At 40.7% G+C, this 21,787-nt stretch overlaps 1 protein-coding gene across 1 annotated transcript; it reads right to left on the reverse strand.

The window, feature by feature from the left end:
* Window positions 1-904: 904 nt before the first annotated feature.
* LOC120732284 (cingulin) lies at window positions 905-21,147 on the reverse strand. Its single transcript, XM_040029761.1, has 21 exons — window positions 20,951-21,147; window positions 14,126-15,011; window positions 13,918-14,015; window positions 13,731-13,800; window positions 13,545-13,640; window positions 12,366-12,487; window positions 12,067-12,178; window positions 11,626-11,838; window positions 10,012-10,160; window positions 9,776-9,802; window positions 7,619-7,739; window positions 7,321-7,533; window positions 6,924-7,145; window positions 6,579-6,827; window positions 6,273-6,443; window positions 5,844-6,005; window positions 5,380-5,553; window positions 5,105-5,223; window positions 4,275-4,383; window positions 4,000-4,163; window positions 905-2,609 (listed from the first exon to the last, which is right to left on the reverse strand). The coding sequence occupies exons 2-21, from the start codon at window positions 15,008-15,010 to the stop codon at window positions 2,474-2,476; spliced, it is 3,612 nt and encodes a 1,203-aa protein (XP_039885695.1). The 5' UTR covers window position 15,011; window positions 20,951-21,147; the 3' UTR covers window positions 905-2,473.
* Between the last annotated feature and the right edge of the window lie 640 nt (window positions 21,148-21,787).

Here is a 21,787-nt window from a genome sequence, read left to right on the forward strand (position 1 = left end):
GGAGCTTGGAAAGACAAGCGACTCGACGTCTTTAAGTTATTTTCAAGAAACTTAAAAATTCGTCCAGTTGCTTTTCTTTCCAAGCTCCTTAGGCTAACGTCTGCGGTTACAAATTCCTTCCTTGTATCAACAGTTTAGGCTGCTGCTGGTGTAATGGTGTGGGGGATATTTTCTTGGAACACTTTGAGCGCTTGGTACCAACTGAGCATCATTTAGAGCGTATCTGAATATTGTTCTTCATCATGTACGTACTTTTATGACCACACTGTGCTCTTCTGATGGCTGCTTCCAGCAGGATAACGTATCATGTCACAAAACTCAAATCATTTCAAACTGTTTTCTTGAACATGAGTTCACTGTATTCAAATAGCATCCACTGTCACCAGATCTCAATCCAAACCACCAGAGCGCCATTGGGATGTGGTGGAACGGGAGAATCTCTTCATGGCTGTGCAGCAACACTATGATGCCATCATGACAATATGGACCCTGCTGTCTCAGTCAATGAGAGACACACAGAAAGGGAGGCAGGCTAGGGTACAAAATCCTATCAAGTAAAAACTTTCACTGTGAAGTAAGGGCTCTGGGTTTGTGCACTTTGGGAAACTCTCCCTCGTACCACAAGTCATACGCTACTCCCAATCAAGTGCATGTTCTGATGTAAATTTTTGTGCAGGTTTTCTTAAAGCTATAAGACCATTTTAGGCAGAATATAATAACAACAAGGAGAAATCTGACAAATAATTAATAGCATAGTTAATGCTACTGCAATGGTATACCTAAAAGGAAGATGTCTATTCTTAAATGTGCAAAAACAAACCGCACAGGAAACTCAGCTCATTAAATGCAATCAAGTAAAACATGTCTTATTTAAATTAATAGATTTAATGTGGCTTAATTATTGCAATACAAAAAAACCCCAAACAAACTTAATTACAGACAGCTTTAAATGTTTCCAGCCAACAATGACAGCGTACCAGCATTTTTGATTCAACATGTTTATCTGCATTTAATAAATCATATTCATTACCATTTTCCAGTTTCTTTGAAAACAGTTTTACACTACGGAAAAAAGTGATTTTAACTTCAACTGATTTTTCAAAATGTTTACAAAATTAAAAAAAAAAAAAAATCTACAAATGTTAAATACACTTTACAAAAACTCATTGTCAAGTGAATTACAGATGATTCTTTAACAACTTCAAGGCATTATAATTACATACAAAGTAGATACAGCATAAGTTTAACTGGTTTGATATAAGGGAATGCACAGGAGCTGCGCAGCTTTAATCTTCTGACTAATTGAAAATTTTGGCCACTACTTTTGCTCTAAAAGTGAAAAGGCTTTTTCATTTCATATTCAGAACAGTTGTTAAGTGAAAAGACTGTTTCCCGTCAGGATGGACCACAAAACCAAAACACTGGAAATCCTGGAAAACCAGGAATCCTCTTGAGATGCAGAAAAGACTCACCAGGTAAGTCTAACCTGAACTTTCACACATTCTTCCCATTTCTCCCATCACACCACAAACAGAATTTATGTCTCTCCCCAAAACAATAAATATAAGATGGCAATTTTGTTATAATTGTACAATTCAGCTTCCCTGTGTATTATTTGACATTGAATTCTGTCATTGAATGTCTCAAATGTATCGGACATATTCCATAGCTAAAAATTTAAACAAAAACTAAATATTTTTGTTTTCAGTGAAAAAAAAAATAAATCACTTTTTATTCAGAAACAACAAAATGCAATCCACATAGGGTTGTGTTAGTAATTTAACTTTCAGAAAATGTAAGATTTTTTTATGTGAGGTTGTTTGTATCTACAATTAATGCTCGCAGTGTCAACATTTGGTCCACGTTTGTTAGTAAATCTACGTCATTTCTTTGCATTGTGTAGAACAACAGCAGAGGAAAAAAGTCCAACATGTAAATAAGGAAATTATGAGGATTTCGCTCAAGGCAAGACGATCAGCTTTAAGTGCTTGACCAGAGGCTTCATCCCTGAAAAAGGCACGATGAACTTGTACCAAAAACAAACAAAAAAAAGCAAATCATAACCTGCTTGTTTTTTGTTTTGTTTCAGATTGTATTTCTTCTCATGCAGTTAACATACCGACTTCTTAGTGATAAGTTTTTGTATGCTGGAGGTTTTTGACTAGTCCCCAGTGTCTGCTGGTGTACAATGTGCATCAAGTGGAGGGATTTCAACTGTACCCTGGAGGACACCTGCGTATATTGAATGCTGAAGGAAATTCCCTCAAATGTTGAGGATGTTTTGTTTCCTTCAATTCATACTGGTATACAAAAAAAAAAAAAAAAAAAAAAAAAAAGTCATTACCTCCCCAGGTTCCCCTGCCTCATTGTCTGTAGTGCCTTTTGGCTTTACTCCAAGCCTATAAACTCTCCTCCATAATCGTCTTGGCAGAGTTTTATTTTCCCACCTTCGACCTGCTCTCAGAGCGTTGCTTTAACAGGAGCTGGTCTGAAGGTTGCTCTCTGTGAGGATGGAGGTGATGGTGGAGGAATCGTAAAGACTGTCGTCATCGTCTGAGCTGAGAGCTGATGAATCCAAAGCTGGGCGTATTGCTGCCTGAGTTTTCCTCCTGTGAGACATAATAATCACTATCAGTAACCACATTCACAAAATCAGCTGCCGTCAGGTTTGATAAGGGAAAAAAAAGACTGTCTACACAGCTACAGTCATGGCAGGAAGTTTACATACACTCATCAGGAATCCACACAGCCTTTAGGCATAGTGTAAAAATCTTTCAATACGGTTGAGGTCAGGGTTTTGGGAATGCCATTCCAGAAGCTTAATGTTTGTCTTTTTTATCCATTTCAAAAAACTATTTTGATTTATGTTTGGGATCATTGTCCTGTTAAAACAAACAACTGTGTCCAAGTTTAAACCATCTAGGTGTTTACATGCTTGACAGCTTGTACAGTGTTTTTACGTTTGAAAGCTTCACCTTTAATCATCCAAACATACCTCATGTCATTGTGGTTAAATAACAAAATCTGTGTCATCTGAGGTAAACCGTTTGGGTCTTCTTGGAAAACTGGTGACAGAGCTGAATAACTTGTGCTTACATTATGATTGGTTGAAATCATGACCTTGGAATCTGCAATTGTTTAGAAATGGCTCCAAGAGACCTAAATCCATAATTCTCATTCTTAGATTTTCACTGAGATCTGTCAAAAAAAAAAATCTTTTTATGCCAGCAAAGAGAAACTATCAACTGTAGTTAACCACGATCACTAATGAGTGTTAATAGGCCTTGGCCTTACAAAATACCAAAGTCAATTTAGACCTAATTCTTGTTTTTTTATTAGTCATTGAAGATGCTTGCTGTACAATCAATCCACCATTGAAGACAGAACAATTCAAAGAAATCTTTAAAAGCCCAAAATGTCCATGATGAGTGTACATCAACATCTGAGCACGAGTCTGATCATCCTTAAAGTGGTTGGATACCCCGCCCTCTGCTGGTAAAACCAAAGAACTACATGCAATTCATTGGAACTCGTTAGAGGATGTTTGTAATTTAATTTCCCCTGTGGTATATGAGTAATGTACCGTTTTAGTTTAATGAAATCGCCGATCCACATGTGGCTGATTGCTGGAATGTTTTACACACATCAAACTGTGTAATGCTGCACCTCAGGGAGGCTGTGTGAATCTTTACCATGTGTCTGTATCGATGTGTCACAGCTAAACAATGTGAGTTCACTGATTATTACATCATGTGAATGCAGTTTTTTTTCATTCTGTGACGCAAGTAGGAGGAGATGGTGTCTCTCTCACTTAATCAATCTCAATCAATCACACACACACACACACACACACACACACACACACACACACACACACACACACACTGCTGTGATAATCTGGCTGCCAAGTAGAGCCTTGCATAATCGTTACCAGAAGCTCACATTGAGTAACAAATTGGAAGAGAAAAAAGGAATGGGACAGGAAAAGGAAGCGCTTACTTAAGCTCAGTCTCCAGTGCTGTGACTCTGGTCTGCAGAGCCTCTTTCAGCTCCATTTGTTCCTCCAGGTCTCTCTGAGCTTTTCTTCTCATTCCGTCTAACCTTTCCAGCTCTGTCTCTCCTTCATCCACCTGCCTCTTCAGAGCCTTCACTCTCAGAGCAAGCTGCAACACCAGTTGACATTTAAGCATGGTTTGCCAGTATGTGTTTCAACTTTTCCACTTTCTGTGAGTGGATTTCTGTATTTACATTCAGCACATGGTAAATATTTATACCTGGTCTCTCTGTTCAGTGTGTGTTTGTCTTTCCTCATCCAGTGTCATATTGAGGTCTTTTAGCTTCCTCTCCAAACGACGTTGTGTTGCCAACACAGTGTTCTTCTCTCTTGAAGTCAGAAAAAGAAAGCAAGACTTCTCAGCTACTAAGCAAAACTGCTTACCAACTCACTGCTGTTACATGTTACAACTAGAAACAGTGACTCAATCACTTGACAGAAAAACGAGCACGACCTAGAAAACCTACAAAACCAATTTAATGAAACGTTTAATTTACTAGATTTTAGGATTGTCCTGAACAACAACTCATGATCATCATCAATTAATACCTGTGATGCCATCTGGAACAAAACAGTAGCATACTCTATTTGGACAAAAGCCACATCTCCTAATCGTTTAAATCAGATGTTCTCGGTCACAGGTGTAATTTCAAGCACCTAACCATACAGTCTGCCTTTACAAACTTTGGTGAACAAATGAGTTGTTCAAATGAGCTCACTGAAACTGAGTGTGGTACTGTAATGGTCTGTGACATTTCATCCTTTCTGCAAAGTGGAAGCATCTAGGAACCACAGGAATGAAGTGGCAGACTACATAAAATTATAGAGCAGGGTCGCTGAATGCTGAGGCACATTAAGCATAAACGTCAGTGCTCTGGTGGCTCACTAATAACAATGCATAATAATCACTTTTGTGAGTAAGAGGAATGTCAGTCTCATTTTTTACATTTCTATACAAAAATCTACAAAAACATTCTCAAACACAGCAATAAATAAATAGTTTCACTATATAGATCAACATGAGTGCAGTAGTTGCTGTTTTCACTGCACCTCTCTTCGCTCCGCAGACGGTCTTCCAGCTCCTGGATTTTGCTTTCCAGCTGGGAGACTCCTACAGAGGAACGCGACTGACCCTCCATGTCAACCACACGACTCCTCAGCTCCTTCAGCTGCAAAGACAGACATGAGCAAATATGACGTTAAAAAGTATAGACATGTTGGATGTAAACCCAAAGGCTTTATTTGTAATTAAATCGATAATACATGAGAGTTAAACAATACTTTGGTTAACTTAGCAAACACAAATTTGGTGCATGTGCACATACATGTCTCTCCATTGCATTCTTGTCCAGCTCCAGGTCCTGCTTCGAGGATCTCTCCTGCATGAGCTCAGAGCGGAGCTGATCGATCTGGTCTCTGCTGCGAGCCACACGATCAGTCAGCATATCCACACTGCTTCTCTCCTCCTCCACCTCCACCTCCAAACGCTTTAGTTTGTCCTGATAGAAACAAGAAGAGATCAGTTTAATAAGCTGCTCAGAGGAGACACCGCTGGAAAAAACACACTAATAAATAAATCACACTACTTCTGTTTATTAAAATAATCAGCATTTATCATATTTTGATAGCTATGCTACCCTTGATTTATAAATGTAATAGATGTGCAGACTGTCACAGAGTCAGTGCATGCAGAGCACAACTATTAAAAGCTGTGAGCACAGTATCCATGGGTTACACTCCCAAATGATTCATTCTCCCAAACCAGGAGAGGAGCAGATGAGCCGCTTACCTCCAGGATGCGAATCTCTCGGGTTTTCTCATTGTGGCTGTTTTTGCTGGCCTCCAGCTCTCCCTCCAGGTGGCGCAGCCTGTTGGCGAGCAGCTCTTTATCCAGCTGGTGGTTGTCTCTCTCCTCACATGCAAGAAGCAGCTCCTTCTTCTGCCGTGATATCTAGTTAGAGCGATCAGATTTTTTAGAAATGTCATGCATGTGCTAGAGGAAGTAGAATTAAACCCTTGATTATTATTCAGACAGGATATAGTGCCGTAACAGTTTGGGTTGATTCCCTTTGAAATGAAGGATCATTTTACACTATGCAGGGCCTTAATCAGACACAGTTTTTTTTCCTCGTTACCTGTCTATACACGAATACAATGAAAAAAAAAGAAACTCAGTCAAAAGGTTAAAAACACAAGTCCTTAAACCACAGGCACACACCTCTTCCTCCAGTTTCCTTATATTCATCTGGCTTTTTTCCAGCTCAGAGTGAGCATCGTTTTCGTGACGCTGCACCTCCTGCACTTCCTTGCGTGCTCGCTCTTTCTGTTCTTCCAGTTGAACCCTGAGAGCCTGCGTTTCTTCTCTTAAGGACACGTTTAGTGAGTCATACTGACAGAAGGACGGAGGCAGGCAGGACAAAACAAAAACAGAATGAATTGTGCTGTGTATCCTCCAGTGAGCAGAGAGGACAAGATATAGACTTTTTTCATTTGCACAGGTATAAAAATGATCCATCCTTCTTACGTCTTTGTTGAGTTTCTCTAGAGCTCTCTCCTGCTGCTGTTTAGTGTCCTCAAGCTGGCTGATGGTCTGTTTGAGAGCCTCCTTGTCCTTTTCTGTATCCTCCAAACGCTGGCTGAGTTCACGGTGCTCCTGGCTCAGCCTGGAGGCTTTCCTCTTAGCCTCATCGAGCTCAGATCTCAGGCCTCTAACCTCAGTGTGGAGTGTGAGCTCTGCCTCTGAGCTCTCTGTAGCATTGCTTTGCAGCTGAGCCTGAGGAAACCACAGAGGACATCCAAATAAGCCTTAATGTGAACAGTTTCCCAGGCATCACTAAGCTGGGTGGTGCTGTAAGGGATGCAACCTTACCTCTAATCTTGAGATTTTCTCTTTTAGACGAGCAGTCGCCTCCTCCTGCTCCTGCTGGCCATCATGGAGCGAGTTAATGTCCAGGTGAGCTCTGCTTAGCTGTGCCTTACTGGTGTCTAGTTCCTCTTCAGTCAATGAGAGCTTCTTTTTGAGCTGGGCAACTTCACCCTGGGCCTCATTAAGCTTCTGCTCTAGCTCTGAGATGGTTGCTGGGTCTGGCAGCTACAGGCAGGAAGACAAAAGATAAACCAGAGGATAAACCACAGTCATTTAAACAGATGCTTTTAATACCAAAACTACCATATTCAGAGAAATGTGTCGACCAAACTGGCTAGTTTTTATGATTAAAACAGGAGTTTAAATTATTATTATTTTTTTGCTGGGAGATTAAACCTACCCGTTTATTTTTCTCTTGTGCTTTAGCAAAGTCCTCCTTGGCCTTCTGTAACTGGCCCTTCAACCTGTCAATCTCATACTTCAGTTCAGCCTCTTGGTTCTGGTGAGATTTTTTCAAAGAGATGACCTCCATGACCTTCTTGTCAAACTCCACCCTCATTTTCTCTACCTCAGACTTGCCCTTCTGCAAATCAGCTTTGCACTGCTGGAGCTCCTAAACAAAAATGTAACATTTTGTTAAACAGATCATTCGGCAATGCCTCCGTGATCAGATGAAGTATAGCGTTTGTCTACTGCACCTGGCTGAGAGTCTGTGTGTGGCTGGGGTCTGGTGTCTGTTGTTTCATGGAAGTCATTTTGTCTTGGAGTTCCTTTAATTCTTCCTCAAATTCCTCCTTCTCCAGACGGGTTTGCAGGAGTCTAAGAAATATGCACGTGCATCTGATCTTAACCAATCAATCCATATATAATTGTTTTAAATAATGTTTTATTATCTGATCAAGAGCAGTTTGATTGTATTCGTTAATCATTCTGATATATCAGAATTTGCTTTGGTGTTTTCATGGAGCTAAAAGATTATTTTTAAGTGACACAATAAATTGATTTCCAGCTACCACATAGCAGTCAAATAAATTCACAAGAAAAAAAGTCTATATTATAGTTTTTGCTAAACACACACAAATAAGGCCATCCACACCACTCTTCAGCATCTTAAAATGGACAGTTTATGCCAAAATCTAATTTACACATTTTTCCTCTGTAGTGCTTTTTTTTTTTTTTTTTTTATAAATAAAGATTGTGCACATGAAAAGTGAAAATAGTTATTATGGATTGCATTTATATAGTGCTTTTCGAGACCCTCAAGCGCTTTACCATTCCACTATTCATTCACTTTCACACACTGGTGGAGGCAGCTACAGTTGTAGCCACAGCTGCCCTGGGGCAGACTGACAGAAGCGAGGCTGCCATATCGCGCCATCGGCCCCTCTGGCCAACACCAGTAGGCGGTAGGTGAAGTGTCTTGCCCAAGGACACAACGACCGAGACTGTCCGAGCCGGGGCTCGAACTGGCAGCCTTCCGATTACAAGACGAACTGCCAACTCTTGAGCCACAGTCGCCCCAGTTCTTAGATTAAACTGCTGACTGAGTTTAAAAAAAGGTTTTATGGTTATGATTTCTCCATAGACATTAGCAAATAAAATAGATGGATATATACTCTATTATTATTTTACTAGGTACACCCGTTTAACTACTCATTAACACAAATATCCAATCACATGGCTGTAACTCAATGCATTTAGGCTCACAGCTTTAGACATTGTCAAAACTGAAGGTGAAACAGCATCAGAACGGGGAAGAAAGATGATTTAAGTTACTTTGAGTGTAGCATGGTTATTCGTGCCTAATGGACTGGTCTGAGTATTTCACAAACTGCTGATCTATTAGGATTTTCTGCACTCTGTGTCTCTATGGCTTACAGAGAATGGTCTAAAAAAGAGAAAATGCCCTGCTGATGCCAGCGGTTAGAGGAGAATAGCCAGAATTCCTTAGGTTGGTGGGAAGGGGGCAGTAACTCAGATAATCTCGTATTACAACTGAGATGAGCCTCTAACACACAAAATATTGATCCTTAAAGTAGACGGGCTATTGTATAAAGAAGACCACACCTGGCGCCTCTGCTGCCAGCGAAGAACAGAAAACTGAAGCTAAAATTCACACTGGCTCACTAAAAATGGACAACAGAAGAGGATGTCTGGTCTGAGAAGTGTCGATTTCGGCTGTGACATTCAAATGTTGGGGTCCAACACGAAACGCATGGATCCAGCTTGCCTTGTATCAAAGGCTTAGGTTGCTGGTGTAATAGTGTGGCCTCCACTGCTACAAGAACTCAATTCAACAGAGCACCTTTGGAATGTGGAGAACAGGAGATTCACATCACGGATGGACAGCTGACAAATCTGCAGCAACTGTGCGATGCTATCATGTCGACATGGACCAAAATGTCTGAGGAATGTTTCAGCGCTTTGATCAATCTGTGCTACAAAGGATTCAAAAGTGCTAATTTGTTATTAGCAAGGTGTATCTAATGGACATGGACAAAAGATGTAAATTTGATTTTGGAGTTAACCGTCCGTTTAAAGCTTTATGCTTAGACACTGTTTTACAGTAACTCAGCCCACTATATCAACACAACGAAGAACAGGAAAATAGAATTTTTTAAGGTTCAAATTGTGACTAGACAATCATCTACATTAAAAGTAGAACTAGAACAAATATGATCCATATTTGATTGTTGGTTTTAGACACACACACTTGGATTTGGGCTAAAAATAAAATCATGAAATAAGTTTATTGAGAGCGAATGGCCTTGACACTATAGACAGTTGTTAGCACAGTTCAGCACATCTACAGCTCAGTAAAGCTAAACAAACACTGTTTAGTTTGCGACTCTCACTGTGTTTCAGGGTGGCTGGGTGTCTCTCTGACAGAGAGGGTGAGAAACATTTACCAGGTAGAATGAGAGAGAAAGAATGGAAACACATTAGTAAAGAGAGTGCAAAGGAAAGCATGACAAGATGATGACAAAAATCCATGTCCACGTGAACACTGGAAATGTCAAAGTCAGGTCAGCAATGATGACTAAACACTGCGAATGATACGACTGTTACATCAGAATGCATTAAGACTCACTCTTGTTTAGTTGTTCGAAGTTCGTCTCTGGTCGAATGAAACTGCTCCATCCAGTGGCTGCTCTCATCTCGACAGTCCTCCAGCTGCTGCTGCAGGGAGCGAACTGACGCATTTACACGCAGGCGCTCTGCTTCAATCCCTGCATGAGACTTAAGTAGGAGACAGAAAAACTGATCACCTGTTGTGTCATTTCTCTTTCGTAGCGTGTGTTAAATCACTCTTTTTGCATTTGAATGGCTTTTCCTTTCAAATATTCAAGTAAAACTCAACAAATGCTGCACTTTCACAAACACACAAAGCTTTCATCTCAGTCCTTGGAAAGGCTATCGAAATTAAATCATTTTCTGTTGTATGAACCATTTTCAGTTTTAAAATCCTTCAACTTGTTTTAGAAATATAAAGAAGCAGCAGTATGGCTTCATACTGAGAAAGAGCTCTACAGATGTGATGTTTGCTTTCAAAGTGTTGGTGAAGAAGTATAGAGAAGGTCAGAAGGAGCTGTGCTGTGTCTTATGGATCGAGAGCGAGCATATGATAGTAGCAAAGAGTCAGGAGTAGCAGAGAAGTATGTGAGGCTTGTGCAGGACATGTATGAGGACAGCGAGACAGTGGTGAACGGCTGGAGTGACAGATGGGTTTACATCAGGGATCAGCATTGAGCCCATTCTTGTTTGCGATGTGGACAGGTTAACAGATGAGGTCAGCCAGAAATCACTGGGGACTGTGATGTTTGCAGTCGACACTGATCTGTAGTAAGAGTAGCGAGCAGGTGGAGGTATGCTCTGGAGAGAAGAGGAATGAAGGTTCGCGGAATCAAGACAGAGTACATGTGTGTGAATGAGAAAGAGGCAGGTATAACAGCGAATATGCGAGGAGTAAATATAGTGAAGGCAGACGAGTTTAAATACCTGGGGTCAAAGCAGCAGACAGTGCACAAGAGAGGAAAAAGAGTGCTGGAAAGGTGGAGCAGATAGCAGTAAGAGTGAAAGGAAAAGGTTACAAGATAGTGAGATCTGTTTTAATGTATGGTTTGGAGACGGTGGCACTGACATTGAGATTTTCATTAGGAGTGACCAGAATGGACAAAATTAGAAACGAGTACATTAATGGAAGCGCTCGGGTCAAGCAGACAAAGAGAGGCTACGCTGAGATGGTTTGCATATGTGCAGAGGAGGAATATAGTGGTACAAAGGATGCTGAAGATGGAGCTACCAGGCAGGAGGAGGAAGGAGAAGACCACAGAAAAGGTTCGTGGATGTAGTGAAGGAGGACACGCGGAAGGTTGGTGTGATAGAAAAGGAGGCAGATGATCCAATGTGGTGACCCCTAAACCAAGCAGCTGAAAGAATGAGACAACCTCCTTGCTGCTGTTTCTTAAGAATTACAGGCTGTTTGACCAATTTCAGTTTTTTTAACTTATTTTTCTTCTTTATTTTTAAAATGGCTGTACATATAAAATGTTTTGTACCTACATAACTTTTATTCTTTATCCCGCTGCATTAGCGTGGCAGGATAATGATGACAGAATAGAATTTCCTGGATCAATAAAGTATTTATCAATCTTTCTACATGCCAACTGTAAGTGATGCTCAGTTTGCTACTGTGAGTGCACACCTGAGACACCTGCTCCATGCTGCTACGGAGCTTGTCCATATCCGTACTGTACTGCTCTCGCAGCGCCTCAATCTCTTTGTCATGTGATGCCACCTCTTCCTTCAGAGCGCCCTTCAAAGCTGTAAGCTCCCTCTCTCTCTGTCGCAGTGTCTCCTCCAGCTTCTTTTTTAGTTGCAAAACTTCCATCAGCTGCGCCTGACAAGAAACCAGATCCTGCACATGCAAGGGAAATACAGCATTAACCTGATAACTCTGACCACTCGCTCATAAAAATGTCTTAAATGAACATCAACTTCCTGTTTCAGAGTAAAGGATTTTTCAAAAGAGTGTAAAAAATAGAAGCTACACAGCAATTTATTTAAAAAGTGGGGTGAGATAAACGATCCCGGTGCATCAGTGTTTGTGTGTGTGTGTGTGTGAGAGGCCAAATGTCTGAGATACCGTCTTGTTGCTGCTCTCTCTTCTCAGCTCATCTTGAAACTCAGCCATCTGGTCCTCCATATCTCTGACCCGCTTCTCAGCGTTTTCTCGATCCATACGCAAATGAGTCAGCCTTCAAGGAAATGAGAATAAAAACACGCCTGTGAGGGATTCTTTGAATATAACCGGCACATTTGTTTTGTGAATAAGCTACAGTAGCTGCTTGTGTCATCCAACAGTCTTGCATGTAGCAGTACCATGCCCTTTGCTGCTTTCCCTTGTAAGTGTATTTGCGTGTGTGCATGCCATTATGGTCTTACTCCGATTGTGTTTCGTTTAATTCATTTTTCTTCCGGTCCAGCATCTCCTGGAGTTGCAGATTTTCATCCAGACAACTCTCCAGCTCTGCTTTCAGAGCAGGATCAGAATTGCTAACAGAGTCCTACACACAGACAGACATGATGAATAAATGAGGGCAGTGAAACATAACACCGTCTGCTCTGCTGGCATAAACAATGGGCTTTTAGGAAATGTTGAAGCAGGGTTGCATTTGTGCACCAATCAATATGTGTAAGAGATTTAAGTTATAAAGAGCTATTAGAGATTAAGACCTGCCCAGCTTCCTTAAGACAACATATAATGGGTAATTATTTAGATTACTGTGTGTGTGTGTGTGTGTGTGTGTGTGTGTGTGTGTGTGTGTGTGTGTTGCTGACCCGACCAGAGAGCTTAAGGGATTAATCTGAGGATTAATCTGAAGCACACTCCAAGCTAAGGAACCCCCCAGTCCTCCTGGTAAGATTTGTTAAAAAGGCACAAAAACTCAGAGGACAGTTTCTGAGTCGATTTGGTTGGTGGAGTAGCTGCTCTCATTCCAAGAAGAGTGGCTTGAGTGTTTATGTGAAGCACTAGATGTGATCCGTGTAATCAAAAACGAGTTACTCTGGTAGGGTACTCTGAATGTTAACACCTTCTTGAGGCTGATTTGAGAAAAACTAGTCAGGTCCCACAAGATACCGAAACTACAGGAACCGTCTTAAAATCTAGTGCACAGTTTCCACTGAAACTGAAGATAATGTGACTACAGATACGGTTCAAAGTTCACATTATGGCTCAATTTGTCCTACTCATTATTATTATCATAATGTGTCACTTTAACACTGCTGAAGTTTTAGTTTAGTGTAAATTTCCTTACTCAGTGCCAGTTTACTGAAACAGTCAGCTCAAGGTATTTATATTGAACTGCAAAGGATTGTTGGGACCACCCCAACAATCAGATGATAAAGCACTTAGCAACGTTTGGGAGAAAGAACTCCCTTTTAACACAAAGAAAACTCGACCGATTGGAGGGTGAGGGGACCAAAAAGAGAGCAAAGAGGAGCACAGTGACACCACAAAACAGTAAATAGGACAAAATACAAACTACAAGAAAGACACGAAAGTACTGGTATAGATATCAATATCTCTGTCTTACTTCTCTTTTTCTATGCTCCACTTACCTTCCTTTCTTCCAGCAGTGCAGTTTGTAGTGCAACCACCTTTTCCTCAAGCTTTCTTTTCTCACTCATCCACTCCTCCCTCATGCTTTGTTTGGGCTGTCAACATAGTGGACATAGATGAAAACGGTCTTTTCAGTGGACAGCAAAAGAAAAACTTAGAATTTGACACTTTCAAAACAAGCAAACCTTAAGGTGCTGAATGTTCTGGAAGATGAGCTTTACTTTGTGCCTCACGATGACATCGGTTTCACTACTCCTGTGAAAATGAGAAACTGGTCAAATGACGAATTTACAAACACGTAACTATTTGCTTTTCTACCATTTTATTTAATTAGCTGAATGCGAGCAGAGCTAATAACATGGAAGCACGTACCCTTGTCTCAGGATGTTGTATATGGTCTTCATGGCCTGCTCCTCCTCGCTGCTCAGCTCTGCACTCTGACCCTGGTCCAGCAAAAGGTCAGGGGTCACCTTAAGATATAGATCAGAAAACTACTCTTGCAATAGTGCACGGTTTACGGTGGTCAAAGCTCACTGAAAATCTACTTTATTGTGCAACCACAAATAAAACCAATTCTTACTTGTGCCTCAGTCAGATTTGGTCGTTGTGGCTCCAGTGAGGCCCACTGATTCGCTGGCTGTCCAGGAATTTTGGTGACATTGCCCTGGCTGCGCCTCAAGCTGCTGTGAGTTGGCGATGGGGGTGAGGTGTAGGGATTGGCGGTGGTGAGAGGAGATGTAGCTCCTGGACGTTGCTGGGCAGGGGGGAGTCCTCTCTGCTGGCCTCCAGCATTAGCACTATCAAACCTGTTTATTAGCTTGTTGACAGACGTCTGTCTCTTGTTAGAGTGTAGCTCGTTTGGCTGAGGAGGGGGCTCGGGACTGTCCCTCACTGACCCCAGTGACCTGTTAAGCCCTGCCTGATAAGAACCGTGCCAGATATTTCTTTCAGTGCCCCTCTCTCTATCACTGACATGCCACCCCTGCTCTCTATCTCCCCTTACTCCAATTCCTCCATCCAGATTCCCATAACTACCAGACTTTCCATCTCCTGGTGGTCTAGATAACTGATACTCCTCGTTACTCGGCCCTCCATCCCTGTCGAGAAGCGACCCATGAGACTGAGCCCGGCGTAGTAGCCCTCCCTGCTCTCCTCCTCCTATGTAACCTCCCTCTGTTCCTGGCTCTGCCTTCCCTCTGTTCCGAGGAAGGCTATTATAGCCAGAGGAGTACTCTGTCTTGAGCTGAACCCCATATGAATCTCCTTTTTGTCCATCCTTCAGAACCACATATGGTTGGCCAGCAATTCCCTGCACTCTGACTGCTACACCATATTTAGATGTGGTCTGAGTCTTGGTCTTGGGCTGGGGTGCAGGCTGCCCTCCACCATTCTGATAGTCATTGATGAAGCGGATCTGGACACCATAGTCCACCGGGGTCGTCTGACCTGAAGATGGTGTGGTCATACTGGCAATAGTAGAATAAGAAGAAGTTAGATATATTTTTGTAATTAAAAAAAATAAATTCTGGTTTGAGACTAACAGTACTGTGCCAAGTATTAAGCGCGCCCTCATTTCTTTATATTTTTCTTCCAGTGAGCCAGACATTCTTGTGTTTTCTTAACATGGCCTTGAACAATAGCGCTCCAGGCTTGCTGAAGGTCTTTCAAATTTTGTCTTTGAGCACTAACTACTTTTTCACTCAAGTCCTTGACATTTTCTTTTCTTTTGCCAAGCAGCAGCCCCCCCAAAAAGCTATCATGGGCAGCTGAACAGTATCTGAAATTCATGTCCTTAAGGAAGAAATCTGTCAGCAAAGACCTGATACAGAACCTAAAAGATGCATCTGACCCCTTCAGTTGATCCATCTACTGCTTTCCAAAGCCTCGTCAGACTGATGAGGCTTCATGCAATACCATCTAGAATTACTCTGACTGGCAGCAGCTTTATTTTTCAGCTTGAAACACACTGCCAATGTAGTAAAAGCATACCTGGATGGAAAAAAAACCCCCACATTGCAACACTATTGGTTATGGATTGACCTCCCAGAGCCTAGACCTCAACATTATTGAAGCAATGTGGAATCATCTTAACAGAGAAAAGAACAAAAGAGCTTTGAATGTCTGTTAAGAAGCCTGGAGAACTATTCTTAAAGACTACTTCAAGACATTGCAAAAAAGCTCACCTAAGAGAGTTAAAGCTATGAATGAAGATGTTCATGATTTTCAACATGGAAACTCTGTTTCTGATATTTTGATTTCTATATGCTGTATTTCCATTAATGTTTTACCTGTAATATTAAATGTCTGCACCAAATTTTCTTCAATCAAATCACATTTTAGGTAAAACCCCCTCATGACACACAGATCTTTTGTTTCATTTGATTTTTTTGGCTCAGTTTTTTTTTGCCAGTTTCTCTCTTGTATCATTTTATATTTCATCTATATGATTTAAAAGTGCAGGTACAACAATATATACCTTATATGAATGTTTTAGATTTTTTTTTTTTTTTTTTAAAAAGGGAAATGATCAAAGATACTTGTACTTTGCTTTCCATGAGGACATTGACTTCTGGACCACCAATAATGGACAACCTGCTTTGTTACAACCACCCTCTAGATAAAATTCTGCGACTCTACCAAAGTATGACTACATAACAATGTTGCACATCAAGCTTTTATTCTGATAAGATGGTTACTTCTATCAGCTGTATTACTGTATTGAAGCAGGGAGGGAAAAACTTAGAGGAATTTGTGCATGTGTCAGATTTTTCCCAGAATAGAAAGAGATTTCTACATGCAGGGTTTAGCTGAGGTATGTGTGTGCAAGTGTTCCCACACCTCAAATAGAAAATGAGTAATACTGAAAAATATATGGCGAGAGCCACACCTCAAACATCAGCTGATAATAACTTTGAGTAAATAGCAGTCTTTGATGTCATTAAGATACTGTGACTCATCGTTCATCCACCTGACCTGCACACATGAGATTATTTTTCACTGTAAGGCCATTTTTTAGTGTCAAAAAAAAAAAAAAAAAAAATCTCATGGTTCTATAACAAGACTGATTGTTTATTAAAAACAGATCTTCATATAGTTACTTGCTGTTTGTCAAGTATAATATTAGTGTCAGCTTTAAAATTCCTCAAATTGTGAAAACAAATGTATAGACAGTAGACTTTAATTAACAGGTAATTCTGAAAAGTAAAAAATAAGAGACACAGACTTCCTTTTAAAATACGTGTTCTGAGATTTATAGGCGCTTTCTAGCTCTTTAGTGCTTATGTGGACTTTAACCTCAGTGCGCTCCATTAGTCATTAACCTGAGAGCACACACCCACATATCACTTTCCCCTGTGAGGACCAACTAAGCCTTCTGAAGCTCTTCGAAGTTTCCAAATCTAAAGCTAATTCCCTCAACTGAACTTTGACACCTTGAACACAGACAGCTACTACAGCAACTAGTCAAGTGTCACTACTGCTTTCATTAACTATATCTGAAATTTCTCAATTCATCTTTTTCTTGACTGCCTAATCCTAACTTTTTACACTTCCTGAATACACAAAATGAGGATTTCTAAAATAATGCTTCCATTCATCGTACTTGTTTAAGCTTAGTCACTGCCAGCCTTTTTCATCACTACTGATAATAACTTGTTTTAGGTCACCCAGTAAACCCCATCCCCCAGGACAGCACAATAGTATGGTTCATTCAACTCTCTCCCAAACTATTACAAAACTACCCCCCACCTCTGCGCTCTGCACCTTCCATTTCCTGTCTGCAGCCTTTGGAGGTGACAGACAGAAAGTGGGCTGGGAAACAGAGAGGGAGGGTGAAGTGAGAGAGAGAGAGAGAGAGAAACACTCCACTTTTCTCTTCTTATCAGTGCTGAGTGTGATAAAATCCAAAGTCAAGCTGTTCCTCCGAAACAACCCTCCCTCTCCTCCAGTCCTTACAAAGGACTGGCTACAAAAGTAGCCATCGAATAGATAACTATTTCCACAGACACATACTTCCATAAATTATTGCAACACTTTTTAAAATTTTCTATACTAACTTTTTAATCTGTATGACAAGACAAACCAGCCAAGCTCCTCTGAGATAGAAGTGAGACAAGCAGGAGTGGTAACTATGAAAAGGGGTTTTATATATGAAACAGTTTCGGAGCAAGATAAGAAGGTAATGACTGGCCCAGCAATGAATGGAGTGACGTCACTGAGAATGACCTTCGAAGGTATCTGTGTGCAGCTGGTCGATTTTTTTCACCCTTTGGGAACCACAGAAGAAGCGCCGTGTGTCACAACAAGTTTGTGAAGCTGAGCATAAAGTTTTCAGCCCACTCTTGTAAACCAAGGTCAACCAAAAGTGTGGTCCACTGACGACTGCAGCACAGACACGCAAGATAGTGCACTAACTAGTAATCTTTGATTTAATGGGACATACTCATCTAAACTGGTGTGACCCGTAAAGCAACAAGTGAGCCAAACTGATGTAAAGAAACCAAACTGTAAAGCAGAAACATGTCTCTCTGAGAATATCTGTTTATTTGTCACAGAGGAGGAAGGCACTTCCAGCTCCGACAGCGGGACGAGGTTGAAGGAGAACTCATCCCATTGTCCAGCTGATGTGGGGCGGAAAATGAGGGCAGCAATTCTGGAATGCTATAACTACCCCTGCTGCTCCTGCCCCTTTCTCTTCTGTCACACTGTCCATCTGATTAAAAGAAGTCATTTTCAATACTTAAATTTTGCTTTTAGGCTTCACTCCAAAGTTTTTTTTCTCCACAGCACTCTAAATAAACATGCTTTCTATACTGAGAGTAGGATGGCAAACAAGCTCTCCTTTGATCTTAAACTCGTGATGTGAAACTAACATGTCACACCTAAGGTGATTGTTTCAGGTCTGTAAAACACAAAAATTATTATTTTTTTTTTAAATACAGAAAGCAATCCATTACCCAATAAGCGACTAAACAGTGTTCACTCTGGAGATCCAGAATCTTAACTATGAGTATTGCAACTTTAATAACAGACCAGCTTTGCTTGCACAGCTATATCTGGAGCTTTTGTAATTTCATGAGAGTCGTGCTACCCTGCAGTTATGCAGACGAGCCTGCAGCCTCAAACTCAATTCTCAAAAAGTAAATTGAATTGAAGCTGCTTTCATTTTAAGACCTAAGGTGGAAAGGAAAAGAAAAAAAGAATTAGGACATCAGAATGGGTGAGAAGAAAAATTAAACAACGACAACGTGTGAAATCACATGCCTCTGCTGACTCAGAATCCACATGGCTAATGTGATAGCATCATCTCTAGACTGGCCCAAAAATGACACAGCTGGAGATGGCAGACAAGGGTGATGGCAACATGTGCCAAAAACATATCCTTAGGGTGTAAAAACAACCCTTCATGCCAAAACGTAAGCACTACAAATACGTAAGCATGTGCTATGCTTTTAAGTAAAGCCAGTCTTCTCTCGTTCTCGTACGAGAACAGCTTTGCATGAGTCACAGTTCAAAACAAACCTTGTTTATCCTATACTGGTCTTTGGTTTCACTCCTCAATTAATAAACACCCCAAACAATTCATTTAGCTGCTCTCCCTTTAAACTTTCTTTTTATTGGCTACCAAAAGCAAACAGAAGGTTTGAAGAGCAAGTGGGCGGAGATTCTGTCCTCATAAAGCCACAAAACTGGACTTGGCAGAAAAAGTTTTTCTAATTACACATCTTAAGCAGAAAAATAATAATATGCTTTACTACTTCTGTAAAAAATAAAAATAAAATAAAAAAAATAAAGCAATAATTAAGATTTTTGCTTCCAAAACAGAATTTTGATTAAAGAACTTTTAAAGAACAGAAACATAAAAATGATTTTGGTTACCGATACTGTTAATTTAGGGCAGATGTGCCATAAACCCTACAATGCGCGGGGGTCTAATAAGTTTGGTAAGCATTGTATAAACGTCTTAAGAATGAAAATGTAAACGTCTGTGTGCTGAATGAGGTTGAAAGCGATGGAAAACAGCCAGACACCAAACAAGGAAGAATCAAAACACCACATCTGAAAATATTTGCCTTTAAAAAACCCCAAACAAAACAAATCAATTCAAACTGTCATCAACTCATTGCTAGTTGGACTATTTGAGAGCTAGTTTACAGCATGCTATAAAGCTGGCATATGGATGCTGTAAAAACACATTTAATCCTCCTTTTCTTCCAAGTGAATCATAAAGTTTTACAGGACTGTCCTGCAAATCACAAATGTGATCATGTAAGCAACAGAGATACAAGTGCTGTACTCTCTCTTCTGCTTTTAAAGGACAGTCAGGTACTCAGTCCTCAGAGTATACTCCCTCTCCATTACATTCTTGACATAACACCAAGCCCTCATCCTCTTTCACCCTCAAACAAACACCCATTTATTCCTCTTCTCAGGCCAAAGGAGTTCATTGGCATAACAATGTACAAAAAATGACACAAAAGTAGGAGCACATAAATACACCCCTCCCTTTTCCAAATTCCTGACACTGGTCTCTCTGTCCTTTACACATACAGGGGCGGAAAGTGTGTCAGTGTGGGAGACTCACTTTATGGCGTTTTATCTGCACACTTGAGTGTATCAGCTGCTTGTACGTGTAACACGGCAAAGGTCTTTTATCTGTTAGTCCAATGTGAGGCATTCCCACCACATTACGAGTTCTGAAACTGTACCCGAAGCTTTGCAGGCTCAATGCTATAATTAGTGAAATTCATGACCCAATCCATGAGCCTTTCCCCACCTCAAAACTATAATCTGCCATTCCTTCTTGCCCGTGTCATCAGTTTCACATGAGCTGTGAAGAGAACAAAAGCAGGTGTACTCTAAATGCATGTTTATCCATTGTTTACCCGGGTCCAATCCTTTAATGGTTTCCCTACAGTTGCATTTATCCCTTTGAGCTATGTGCTAAAAACCTTCCTCCTGTACCGTTGTTCCAGTGACAGATCGCCTGGTCCCACAGGTGTACACAGAAACACCTGGCTCATTTCTAAACAACTTAATGGTTTTAAAAGTTAAACCTCTGACATTAAGCCTACCTTCGCTATTCTTACATTTGTCTTAAAGAGACGTATTATTCTGTTTTATTTGTCATTTGGTTCCCCTCATTAACGGGCAAATCCAAAAGTTATCTTGGAGTAACGTTAGCTGGTAGCGCTGTTTCTCTCGAACCATCGTTAGCTGCTCAGCTACACTGGCTCACAGTGACACACTACCAAAATAAACTATTAGATAACTGCCATAAATCAAAAATAAGTGCCGTTTGGCAGCACCAGAAACCCACAAAGCGTCAAAGTAACTGTCTGAGGAGCGGCGCCTGTCTGGTTTAGCTGTCTGGCTATGAGAAGTCCCAAACCCAGCGTGAACTTACCTCTTTTTTCTGAACTTAATCTTCTGCTCCTCTCGTATCCTCTCGCCTCCTGTATGCCGATAATAATTCAAATATATTGACTGACATCCATTAAAGCCCACACGGAAACGTGAACAGAAATACCTAACTCCTACGGAAATTATCACAGCAATAAGTTCATTATGCTGCTGCTGGGAATGCAACCTGTTACCTTTTTGTCAGGGATGTAAACGTTCCGCCCAGCCCCGCCAAGCACGGCGCTGCGATTGGACCGTTTCGCTGGCTTGGGCGGGGCTATTGATACTGTCTAGGGTTGTAATTGGTGAAACCTCCATGCCAATCATTCCTTGTTTCTGTACCATTTTTTCACCTTTTTTGCTGAAAAATGGAACTTGTATTTTTTTTTTCCAAATAATGACCCGCGTAACCTAGATAAACAAGACTCTTCAAGGACTACTGATTGATGCAGGTGCCTCAAAACGTTTATTTCTCCTCTTGACCAGTAGATGGCGCAGCCGTACACCAGCTGGTTCTCAAGGGTTGCAGTTTGCTAGATAGCGTGTGTGAAAAACACACCTATATATTTAGACTATGTCTGTTCAGAAGATGGTCGCTTAGGTTTAAGTTGCTATTTTTTTTTATTATAATTCATAGTTTCTTTCTTTCTTTTTATACTAAGTTAGTATTAATAGCATCGATACCAACGCTGGTATTTGTATCAGATTGATATTAGTGCAAAGGACTGACACATTTTGATTTGTTTCTATCCTGTAAGTTCAGTGTGTAGCCCACGAAATTTTGTTAAACACTTTTTCTTAAATGTTTGTTAAAATATTTTTTCAACTTACACTGGGCTGT

This window comes from Simochromis diagramma, unplaced genomic scaffold (assembly GCF_900408965.1).
Source record: "Simochromis diagramma unplaced genomic scaffold, fSimDia1.1 OVJJ01000361.1, whole genome shotgun sequence".
Classification (NCBI taxonomy): Eukaryota; Metazoa; Chordata; class Actinopteri; order Cichliformes; family Cichlidae; genus Simochromis; species Simochromis diagramma.